Here is a 12,857-nt window from a genome sequence, read left to right as displayed (position 1 = left end):
CGCCTGCTTTGGCTAGCGGTTCCTGCCTGGGCCCACCTGACCCACAGTCCTGTTCTCCAAACCATTAAGTGCCCCCCTTGGCCCTGTCAATGCCTCAGGGCACTAGTCATAGTTTCATAGTTTCATAGCTGGTAGGGTTGGAAGGGACGTGAGCAGATCATCAAGTCCGACCCCCTGCCATGGGCAGGAAAGGATGCTGGGGTCAAGCAACCCCAGCTAGGTGTCTATCTAGCCTCCTTTTGAAGACCCCCAGGATAGGAGCGAGCACCACTTCCCTTGGAAGTTGGTTCTGTGCGGGCCGGGAGTGGTCCAAGGCCCTCGGGGGGGGTTCCGCGCAGCGGGCCGTGGCCAGCAGCCCGGACACGCTGGGTTGGGGAAGGCAGGCGGCACACTAGAATTAGGCACGGACGCTTAGTGGTTGATTTAAGATTATTTTACTTACACCGAAGATGGTCACGGTGCAGGCAGGAAAACTTGCTTGAGTTGCAGTTACAAAACAAAACAAAACAAGAACTCGAACCTGCAGAACATGAGGGTACGTCGCAATGGGGTTTCGGCGACGGGAAGATGAACAAAAACCTCGAGAGTAAGTCGCAATGGGGTTTTGGCGACGGGAAGATAAACCTGCAGGACTCAAACCCGGGTAGAGCTCTGGATTCACTCACACAAAGTTTGCTAGGCTCCGTGGAACTTGCGCGCAGGGAAGGGTACGTCGAGGGATCAGGCAGCGACGGGGAGAGGCGAGAGGTTGATCAGACCCCTATAGCCTTCTTGAGATACACGCTGGGTCCGATAGGCTCCGCAGCACTTAGGGATCTTCACAAGACGTGAAGTTCTCCTCCTCCTGATAGTCATGGAGTCCTCCAACTTGGGCGGAAACCGCTCAAGCCTCTTATACGGCTAGCAAGCCAATCGCTAGCCGCCACGTGAGAATAATTTAGAACTGGCCAATAGTGGGGCACAAATCCGAATACAAATGGCGGGAACTCCTTGCAACATGCATTTCTCTGTTGCAATGAAGAAATGCACCCTGCAAAGAAAGCTACGAGTGGCGGGAAATAATCCAGCAGTGCCGAAGCGCACACAAACAAAAATCACACCCTTGGGTTGTGACAGGTTCCAGATCCTAGCCGCCCTGACTGCAAAGTAGTGCCTCCTAATATCTAGCCTGAATCTACTCTCCATCAAGTATGGCCATTATTCCTCGTTACTCCTGGTAGTGTTCGGGGGAACAGGGACTCTCCCATTGCCTGCTGGTACCCTTTGGTCAATTTGTAGACAGTCACCAGATCCCCTCTCAGCCTTAGTTAATTTCTTTTACCAGTGCAAACTGAATTTTAATTGTGTCAATTCTAAGCGAATGATTGAACTGATAAATGGTCACAGGGGAAAAAAGAAAAAAATTCCCTTTGCAGGTCATCTGTATTGTATTGAGTTCTGACCCTTTGATGTCTAGGATTGATTTCTAAATCTGGAGTACATTTGTTCCTGCATCTGTGAAGTAAGAATAAGATATAAACCAAAGCAGGAGCTTTCAGATGGCTCACAAAGTTATTGGGATTGCTTACAAGCTTGATAGAGCTCATGGGGTGGTTAACATTTTTAAAAGCTCTGGTTCAGTTAACAGGATCTATTAGAGTGGACACATCTGATTTCTTCACTTCTGCAGGCCTGTGTTCTGCTGCTGGAGCCTACTGGCATGGTTCTAGTTGCCTGATAAAAGCCTCAGATATAAAGCTGTCTTTAATCACATGCATACTGGTGATTTAGCTACAGAATTCAGCAAATGAGTAGAAAGTTGTTGAGCTCTGATACAACACTTAGTGGAATAAAATTGCCTTGGTTTTGAAAAAGCCTGTGTTCCCCATGTAGCTTTTATAACGACCACCACAGCTTTGGAAGACTTTAAAAGAACAGTGGGACTAGACAACCCGTCCGACTGCTCCTTGGTCTGAATTCATTGACTTCGACCGTAAGAACTTGTCACATGCTTGACTTTTTAAGGGCTGACAGGTTTTCAGCAAGTTTAATGTTTAAAAACACGCATCCTTGGCTTGGGAGACTTGGCTTGCAAAAGCCACCTCCTTTTGTCCATCTTGTTAATTGCGAAAAAAGCAATTGAGTACACTGTACCATAAACAAACAAAAGCCTACAAAGGGACTTTTTACACTCTGGTGACTGCTGCCAAACACAAATAATGTAATCATGACACTGCGCTTTCTGCAGCATGTAGTTTTTCCTGTGTTAAGGTTTCCTTGAGGAAACCAGAGCCCTATATGCCCATAAATTCTATTGTAATATGTGCTTGCAGAGGGAAGCTTTTGTATGTCTGGTTCCAATTTTTAAGAGACCAAGGCATTGTAATGGTTAAGTCATGATGTTGAGGATTGCAAGTGATTGCATGTTTCTCAGGGAAAACCTGAGAAAATGGAGACGTTACAGCAAGAATCAACTTGTCAATAACCTTCCTTGCAGAAATTTTCAGAATAAAGCTGATGGTTTTGCATGGCCAGCTTTCTCCTCTCCAGCTTGCCAACAAGAAATGTGAATGTGACCAGTGGACCCAATGCTGAATAGATTAAGACACATCAAGCTTTGTTTGATCAGCAGCTCGTAGACTGCCAAAATGACAAAAATTATTCAAGTGTTTCAGAAACCTATTTTAATCAGAACTTGAGAACCAGACTTTGTCTAGAGTTGATTGATTTACAGTGGTCCAATCTGATCTGATCCAAGCTTGTCAAGTATCTGCAATGGTTGTTCTCAGTGACAGATGTCTAGTTACAGAAGGAGGAGGATTTTGGATTAAACTTTTTGGCTACCATAGGCCATTAAAAAAGACAAAGAAAAGAAAATTGCCAGCCTAGCACTAAGGCACCATACTCCTTCATGTCTATTTTGATATTTTACAAGCATCTTCACTGTCAGTGGGACTTTTTTGTGACAAAAAATGAGTTTTTCCAAGTAGAAATCTTAGCAGATAAAAAAGCACATTACCTAATTGTCTTTTAATGACTCCCACAAACCTCGGATTCATAGGAGCAATGTCAGTTTTTCCATTAGCATTCCTTCATGTGCAGCTGTTTAGGTACATTTGGGCCATGTGCTTTGGAAACTGTTGTGTACACTCACGGCAGTATTATCATTCATTTTCCCCCCCCTCCCCCCAAAACAAACCCCCCAAAACAAACAAACAAAAACAGTATACACTTATATGATTAATTTCTGCATAAGTTTAGAGAAGAATTAATTTCAGCCCTCAGGTTCCTTGGTAAGTTGCCTAGATACTCTCAGTGCAGCAAAGGCTGTGGGACCTCTGTGTCTTAAATGGACACTTTCAGGGGTTTAAGGGATTTTGTTTTGGTTTCTCTCCTCTCCTTGCAGATTTTATTGCAGGGATTTTTCCACCACTCCTCCTCTCTGCTGACTTACTACTTTGGTTTGGAAATCAAAGTTTCTTTTTTTGTTTGGCAAACAGTATTTTTCTTTCCCTCCCAAAGTGATAGCTCCTGATTAATACTGAGGGAGCTTCTTCACCTGTGCTTGCTTGGTAATTAAGGGCACTTGCAAATGTGCCCCATAGCCTTTGGCTGGGGCTCTTGGCTGTTATGAGAGGCTTGTGCTGCTTCTCTCACTTGGACAGGGTGATGCTGTCTCAGTATAAAAACCTTGCTTCTTACTCAAGTGCAGATGTCCTTTTTCTAGTTGTTGGGGTGCAGGGTGTACCTCTTCTACACTGGGGGGGAAGTGTATCCAACCCTTTTGGTTTGGATCTATGATTCAGCTTGAGAACCCTGGGTTTATGAACTGATGAATCAGTCCCCTTCATTCATGTATGTAGCTTGTTCATTTCACACAGATGCAACATGGATGTTAATTGTTTTAATAGATAGTCACCCTTGAAGAAGTCAGCCAAATACTACTGTCATGCAGCTTAGCGCTGAGATGCTTGAAAACAGCCTGTAGGGTGACAGCACAACAGAATGGAAAATGTTGGCACAAAAAAGTCACTCCACTTGACTGAACATGTGCATAATGCTATACAATAACACTGTTTGTATACATGTACATATTTCACTGAATTGTTTTCCTGGGCTACATATAGTTAGGTATTGACTGTTGCAATCCAAAAGCAAGGAAAGCATGTATGATACAGTCTAGTTGCACAGTGCTGTATGTTTGCTAAGCTGTTGGGAGTCTAGTTTCAGAGACACATTTTTGTACTCTAATGCTAAGGACACCTGTTATCTGTAAGGAAATGACTAGGAAGCCTCTCCCTTTGGGTGGTGTGAACTCTGTGAGTAATATTTTTTTCCTAGTCTTACTTTTCCTTTGCATCAGCTGATGTCTGCTGTGGGAAAGGCTCCCATTGGGCTGCTCTTTTCTGCCTACCCCTTCGATTGCTTACTACTATTACCACCCATATAAGCTACTTCCTTTCTGAGTCCTTCCTGCTGTTGCAAGAGTTAGACCTTCTTTCACTTTTCATGTGACAGAGCATTGTTGCTGGATGGTGAGGGGTTGTGGGGGGTGGTGAAACAAGGGGGAGAACGCTTTCCTGTTGTGCGGGCTGTCTCCCATCCTCGTCGCCATGTGCGCGCCGAGGAGAGATCCGGGGCCCTTTTGTACGCGCGGGCTGTGGCCAGCAGCCCGGGCACGCTGGATTGGAGAAAACAGGCGACAAGCTAGAATCAGTCACGGATGCTTAGTGGTTGATTTAAAGATTATTTACTTACACCTAAGATGGTCACGGTGTAGGCTGGACAGTTTTCCAGGCACAGCTCCACTTAAATCCTTGTTTGAGGACTACGACAAGCTTGTTCTCTCCCACGAAGTTTGCTAGGCTCCGTGGGTCCAGTTCGTTGCGCGCGGAAAGGGTTACGTCTCTGGATTTATCGACGACGGGGAGAGGCTAGAGGCTGATCGGACCTCTATTACCTGCTTCAAATGCGCTGAGTTCGATTTCTTTCTCACGGAGTTTGCTAGGCTCCGTGGGTCCGTTTAAACTCTGCAGCGCTTAGAGATCTTCACAAGACGTGAAGATCCCTCCTCCGGATGGTTGTGGAGTCCTCCAACTTGGGCAGAAACCACTCAAGCTTTTTATACGGCTAGCAAGCCAATCACTAGCCGCCACGTGTGCATAATTTAGCACAAGCCAATAATGGGGCTCGAATTTTAATATAAATGGTGGGAACTCTTTGCACCGAGCATTTCTTGAGATGCAAAAAGAAATGCACCATGCAAAGAAGCTGCAAAACGGCGGGAAATTCCCCCCTTGCACCCGGGGTTCTCCTCTGCAGCGGAAAACTCCACCGTGCAAAGAAGCAGTAATCTTAGCGCCAAAATAATTCAGTGGTGCCAAAGCGCACACAAAACAAAAATCACAACTTTGGGTTGTGACACCTGTGAGTCAGCTAACTCTTTTTTTCCTTCTCTTGATCAGCTGTTTCCCTGTTTGTAGTGTTGTATGGCCATGTAGCTCAGCCCCTCTTGCAGGGCAGCATGCTGAATTTAAGCCAATGAGGAAGGGTAGAGGAACAGTAACTAAGTAGGAGACAACACCAAATCTGGGATCCTTTTTGTTAAGGAGCTTGGAGCAAGCCTCCTAATAAAACCTTTTGGAAGAAGAGGTAGGCAGCAGGAAATGGCTAAACTAGGGGGCTGTTAAATCTGTGTTTGTGAATGTTTTTGGATTGGGTATTCATTGTGATCCGGAAAACCAGTCGAGAATTGCTTGTATAGACTTTTAAAACTCAGGGCAGAAAGCAACATAGGTTACATTTAAAGTTAGCAGAAACTTGCCAAAGCATACACCTCTCTATAGTTCTGAAGGACAGAGTACTTCTAAGTGTTCCATACTTCCTGTCGTAAACATCAATGAGAGATTTGCCATTGACCAGGATATCGAAGCTGAATTGATCTGGCCTGAAACATGCATATTAAGTGAAATAACCTTGGATGTCAAAATGTGAACTATTAACATGCCTTGCGTTTTGATGCTCATTTTTTAATTTTAGTAGCTACATGTCCTTCTCTACTAGGAAATCAAGATGTGGTAATCAAAGCTATTTCCAAAACAGGAATGTGCTTGTTGTATCAAAGGGCACTAATGCATTTTGGAAGGCACGTTGAAAAGAACTTGATGGCTTCATGCTCTTGACTCAAACTTTGTCTTCAGTGCTGAGATTAAACTATGCATAAGTAGGCTACATACTTGAGGGGCCTGATCCAAGGACTGTGGAGGTCAATTAGAGCCTCTTCGTTGACTTCAGCGAGCTATGCATCAAGCTTTATTCATTGCTGGGGCTCCTCTCCCTATTCTCTTTTTCTTTGCATGTGTGTGATCTTGTAGGAAACTAAATGTTCATATAAGCTTTTATGTTGCAGTCTTTTCCAATTATGTGCCTTCCAGTGTGGTCTGACCGGCTCCATTTGAGATATTGCTGAATGCCCTCTAGCTAGGATTGCCTGTATAAAGAATGTTTCATTACTCAGTTACATAGCAACTATAATCCAAATCTTGATTAAATTTTGGAAGAAAATTATGTCCAGTGCCTCTACTTCGGAGTCTGTGGAAAAGCCCTCAAAGATGGATTTGTCTTGGAAAAGCAGAAGGCTGCTATGGAAACCAATGATGTGTTTTACCTGATGTTTTTTTTCTAAGGGTCCAGGCCAGCTCATCTTTTTTTCTCAGAGATTTTCTACTGAATTTTTAATTATGGTTGTGCTGTGTCCTGAATTACAGCATACTCCCTAACTGTAGCCATGACAGGTGTGGATATCCAAGAGGGCAGAGTCCACTGCTTGAACCTTGTGTGGGACATGCTCACTGGTGGAAAGGGGGTGTAGATCATAATTTAGTTGCATGCTAAGTTACTCGCCCATTAAGAATCACTACATGAACCTTGAAAATGGAGAACTAAGAAAAAACGTTGGTTCTGCAAGTTCCCTTCAGCTTCTGGTAATACACAGAATTGGCCTTTTTTACTTTGAGTCTTTTGTTATCTGAATTAACTTATTCTTCTGTGATTTGTTTAACGTCAATAAATAAATTTCAGGTATCTCATTTGCTGTAAAATGACAGAAGCATAAACTATATTATATCAGTACACTTCAGAATTAGAATTATAGGCTTTGTAAACAGCCTGGCTGAGAATTGGCTCATGGCCACCATATCCTGTTTCAGATATCACAGGAGTGCACATACATAGTTCAGAGTTTGAGTACTTTCCCAGGGACTTAACAGCTTGAATTGTTTTGCCCAAATGCCTTTAGTACAATCAAGAAGTTTTTGGTCACCATAAGTGGCAGGCAATATTAGATAAGCTTGAGTAACAGCCTTAAATCTTTTTCTCTCAAAACATATTTTACTCTAGTTAAAATGTATTAGACAAGTGACGTTGATTTAAAAATCATATGGGAACCAGTAAGGATTTGTTTTCCTTTGCTGGTGTTATGGGTATCAGGGTTTGGGTTTTTTGTTTTGTTGGTTGGTTTTGGGGTTTTTTTTGCCTTTGGCAGAAGCATTGGGGATTTTGACTGGGGTATGCCAGTGCTCCTGCTGGGACTGAAACTGGGAAGTTACTGATTTAAGGGGGTCTTGCCCCTTCACTCATGGTCAGTCTGATTGCCATACTTAGGGTCAGGATGCAGTTTTACCCCATAGTCAGATTGGTGTAGATTGTAGATGGTTTTTCCTTCCTCTGTAGCAGGGGGTATGACCCTCTTCCTTTGATTTCTTAAGTGCATTTTAACAACCCTTGCAATAGCAGGACATTGGCCACTGTTGTTGCCCTGTTGTACCTGTATCAGATTAGGATGCTAAATCTTGTAATTATGGAACAGGGTTGGTTGTATAGTTCTAGCAATATGTTAAAAAGGATTTGTATGGTAAGATTTGGATAGGGATGATCTTGCCTCAAGCAGGGGTTGAACTGTATGACTGCCGGAGGTCCCTTGCAACTTTACGTTTCTATGTTTTGCTGGGTTTTTTTCTCCTTACAGTTGTGTCAGATAATAACTATGTTCATTTGTGAATGAGACTAAAAATAGGAATGGAGGACTCCCCTTTGGGTTTTTTTAGATCGCTTGCTTTGGGGAAAGCTTGGACAAGGTAGCAGGGTATGTGTTACTTGGGGGGTAGAGACTCAAGGAAAATCTCCCCTCTGACAATCCAGATTGTGAGTCATTTAAACCCTGTCTGCATTAGGGTTAGCATTAGCTGTTATAAAACATCCCCTGGGATGAAACATAGTGCTGAAGTTGTCTTGACTTTTGATTGGACTTGAACTCCTCAGTCTTGGGTACTCTTGTGAATTTGTACTCTTTGGAAATGATGTGAACCAGCAGCAGTATGTGAGGTAAAGGTTGATGTGGAGAAAAACATTCAGGCTGGGATTTCTAAGGTGTTAGCCTGACTTCTCCCCTGAATTCACTGGAAAATCTGTCTGACTACAGTGAAAGTTGGGCCATTGAGATCTGCTTTTGAAAATCCACTGTAAATTCACTCCCTCCCCATGTCTGTTTTCAACCCTTACTGGTTTATGGTGTGTGCATGTTAAAGACTGTATCTACAGAGAGCACAGAAATGGGAGTGCTTAAACTAGCCGCCCTCCACCTTGGAGGAGGAAAGGAGTGTAGGAGCCTGAAATCTTTTCCCCACTTTGGGCCAGCATGGGGACAAGCATGGTCAGGGGTTGGACCTCTTGAGGTCCTCTATCCGCCCTGTTTGAATGTGATTCAGCCTCCATTTGTTGACCTCCAGAGCATGATAGAAACTTTTTCTTGTCTGGGCTCTCCTTGCAGGAGAGTAGAGGGGAATATAGAGGGAGATGTCCCAATAGGGTTTTAATAGAGGCATTTTTCCAGTCTTGGTCCCAGTCCTGCAGATTGCTTACGTAGACCAGCCCTTAGTTTTGCATGGAAGCCCAGATGATATCAGGTTCTGTCACGGGTGTACATGGAACGCATTGTTTTTTATGGTCCAGGCCTAATTCCTCTGGCCCATCATGTGGGAAATGGACTTGAAGTATATATGAGCAGCATGCAGGCAGCAGAAAATCTCAATGGCAGTCAATTAGGAGGCAGGACTCTGGGTTTTTTTTCATTCTAAACAACACATTCTCAATGGGAATACCAGTAACATAAAGTAGGTTGGTCACCAAGTAACTATAATTGCTTCTGGGGAGCCATCCTGTCTGGCTCAGATGCCCTGTCAGTGCCATGTTCCTAATTTGAATGCACTTTCAGAGATGGTTTTTCGATATCTTCCCACATGTTGATAGACTAAATTACATGTACTTGCTGCTATTAATTTTTGTCCTTCCTTTGCACTGTTCAATTTTCTATAAGGGCCGCATCATGAAAGATTGATTAATGATGAGGGAGTCCTTTATTTTTGACTCAAGTGTCAAATTTTTTGTTTATAGCATTCAGTTGAAATATTTATCAGAAGCTGATTGGTAAAGTGCTTTCTTTATCAGCTGTTTGTATTGTTCCAATTTTTGCAGCTCTCTCTGTAGCAGTCTTTACACTTGTTTCAAATGCGTTGTCCTGGTATAGTTCATCAGTGGTTTGTTTGCTTTCACAGGTAGCTGTATCCAGTTGGGTGGCTGGCAGATCCAAGGGTTACCATGAAGTTTTCAGGACCCCTGGAGAGCCAGAGATTGTCTCTCCTTTTGGAGATGGCAATCTCTAGGGAAGCCCAGATGTGGAAAGCACATGTGCCCAAAATTCAGCCTAATCAGGTAACATCTCACCTCATTCGTTACAATAAAAGGCTCAGTCAAGCATGGGGGATATTTTCTGGCATATTTTTCAGTGAACAACCGAACCTGTTATGTGATAAATTATGCTGCTGTTTGGGGGAGGTTAACCTTTAATTCAGTGTAGAGACTAATGCCTTGTTTCAGGAAAATATCAGGAGTCTAAGGTACAGAACATACTGTACAGGATACAATGTTAAACCACTGCTGGTTCTTCTAGAAGGCATTGCATACATTAGCTTAATTAAACTGACTATGAATTGCATAAATAATTAAGAGGCAGTTGCAATGGGCAGCTGACGCAATAATTTTGAAAAGAAACTTAACGTTGGTAGGTTAAGCTCTGCTTATACTAAGGTGGTTGATGCCCTTGTGACTTTCCACACAATTTGTCTTTCCAACAATTTGTATTGTTGCTGCTGTTAACTTGTCATACAGATTCTTTCTGGAAGTTTCATATTCAAAGATGGGGTCTTATTTGACCATCCTTGCTTATGCTGAGCCACAACTCAGCCAGTGAACAGCTTGTGTAGCCCATAGACTTCAGGGGAGCTGTACCAGCTTGCTCTAGCTGAGGATTTGGTCTGGTAAATCATATTCTAGTCGATGATTAACCCCACTGAAATTGGTGGGACTAGTTGTAGTGGGTCCTACTCGTGTCAGGAAGGGTGTCAGAATTGGACCCATAGTTTGCATTGATAAAGGATGTTTCCAGTTGTCCTACCCATGGAAAACATTGGTCTAGCTTATGTATTTATTGATGGACAACTTGTGAGCTGTCCAGTTTGGTTTAAAACAAAATGTTGTAACGTGAGATATTACACCTTTCTGGATCTCATATGCTGAAAACAGTCATTAAATCAAGTTAAAGTTTGTGTGTTTGCATATGTATGTAAACATACATATTGAAATCATAAGAACAAGGGATCATATGTATCAGTCTGCCACAGGAGAATAAAATGACTTGTATAGCCACTATGTATCTGAAAATGCTGGTGGCATAAAATATTTTCTTCCTATCCCTGGTAGTTCATGAGACACTAATCGTTTCAATTTTGCCATGTTCATTTTGGCAGTCTTTCAGTCAATCTTTGCTCTGAATTATCCTACACATGCTGTTATCTGAAACATGGTCATATTCCCCAGCATCTATTCACGTCCTTGAAAATGGTCTCCACATCCTCAAACTGCAGTTATGGAAAATAATTGTTTGTCTCCCAGGACATTTGGAAAAATCTGCATTGCCTATCAAATTCTGGAACTCAGAAGTGAAATTTTCCATTCCCTTTTTACAGATGTGGACAAAGAACAAACTGTCTTGATAGGATGATTTGGCTTCCAAATGAGATCAGGCGTGTGAGTGTACAGGATCTAATTAATACAGGAGCATACAGGAACTGAAAGCATCCTGTCATTTCCCCTTTGGGAGTGAGGATCTGGTTTGGATCTCCAGGTGGCATTTTGTATACTAATGCTAATTCCCCTCCTCCCATCCTGGAGATCTCTTTGTGCTAGAATTTAGGTCTCTGAAAATAGAATAAAAATTGTATACAGTGTAGTGTCTCTCTAACTATATTTGAGATGGGATGGAGAAAATCCCACTAAACCCTTTCCTACCTAACATCCTGGGTAATTTTTGAAAAGCCTTGTTCTCTGATAATAATGCATGCTTCTGTCTTTCTTCTTCCTTGGACATGTGCTACACTGTTTCAGCACGTCCTGAGGGCTGTTCAGTCTTGGAAAAGGAAAAGTTTGCTTACCCAGAGCGACCTTCCATTTTGCTAACACCATTAAGATGTGTGTTCATATTTCTATTTTTTTTTGCTTTGGGGCTTTGTTATTCAAGAGAGAGGGGTGGGAGCACCCATGGTTATGATCTGCAGTAGCAAGTTGTAAAGTCTGGTTGAAGGGCAGTTTTCATGTTAATGAGTAACTCTGTAACAGTCAGTTTATGAACCAGCAGTGCTTTTAAAAAAAAAAAGCCACTTTTCCTTTCGTTTCCCTCTTCCTGCTTGTTGTACTTCTTTCTTGTTTTTCTTCCTTTTTATCCCCTCCTTATGCTGTCTTTTCTTTATCTCTTCTATAAGATGAGAAGAATCGGGAGATGCTATTTCACCCCCCCCCCCCCCCCCCCCTGCTTTTTAAATAACTCGTACTGTGTGATGTTGGGCCAGACAGTTAACTTCTGTGTCCTTGGGTACCCCATCTCTAAAGTTCAGATTGTTACTTCTCCAGCTTTGTGAAGTGACTAATGGGTGGAAATGTCTCAAATACAAAGTAGCATTGTTGGTTTTCCTGATGTCACCAGGCAAATGAAGGAGATAATTCTGCATGTAAATTTTTGCACTATCTCCACTAGACCAGAACCAAATGCTACGTGCCAGCACTGTTGGAGACTTCAAAGACAAGTGGTTTCATGCTGGTACAAGCCACAGACATCCCAACTAAAGTCAGTGGAGTTACACTTGAGTCAAATAACTAGCCAAGATGACACTTAGGACCCATATCCCTGGTTGCATGGTTACCCCTTTGTAAGAGGCCTCTAGCAGTATCAAAGTTCACCAGCTCACAAACAAGAAGTGTAACAAGTTCTTTGGGTAAATGTGATATCTTTTATTAGATCAATTAAATAGCTGGGGAAAGTGTTCTTTGCAAGCTTTCAGGCACAACCACCCTTCAGGCATAGGGAGTCTGCTGGTGTTTGTTGTACTCTCCTGGGTGGAACAGAAGAGCACACAAAACACCAGCACACTCTCCCTATGCCTGAAGAAGGGTGGTTGTGCCTGAAAGCTTGCAAAGAACCATTTTTTTCCAACTATTTAGTTGATATAATAAAATATATCACATTTACCCAAAGAACTTGTCAATGTCCTTAGACCTACATAATTATAACCAACACCCCTGAACCAGCTCACAGAAGAAGCCAAGAAGAAGAAAGAAGCAAAATCAATTGGGGGAAGAGCAAAACCCAAGACTTCAGTAACAGTTTTCATTCACCAGGTGAAATCGTTTGTCTGAATTTTGAGGCATTAAAACCTCACAACATTGTGTTTGCCAGTAAGATGATAGCCTGGAGTTGTCAAAAGATCCTA

At 42.7% G+C, this 12,857-nt stretch overlaps 1 protein-coding gene across 1 annotated transcript in view; it reads left to right on the top strand.

Moving 5' to 3' along the window:
- The first annotated feature begins 9,591 nt into the window (after positions 1 to 9,591).
- The window catches only part of CCNI (cyclin I), a 29,719-nt gene continuing 26,453 nt past the window's right edge, over positions 9,592 to 12,857 (top strand). The window contains exon 1 of the mRNA XM_006025718.3: positions 9,592 to 9,747. Coding sequence (XP_006025780.1) covers positions 9,634 to 9,747 — 114 coding nt within the window. The 5' untranslated portion in view covers positions 9,592 to 9,633. The remainder of the gene's footprint in view (positions 9,748 to 12,857) is intronic.

Source organism: Alligator sinensis, unplaced genomic scaffold (assembly GCF_000455745.1).
Source record: "Alligator sinensis unplaced genomic scaffold, ASM45574v1 scaffold989_2, whole genome shotgun sequence".
In the NCBI taxonomy this organism is placed as follows: domain Eukaryota; kingdom Metazoa; phylum Chordata; order Crocodylia; family Alligatoridae; genus Alligator; species Alligator sinensis.
Note: the sequence above shows the minus strand (reverse complement) of the source record. Positions and strands in the feature narration are given on the sequence as shown.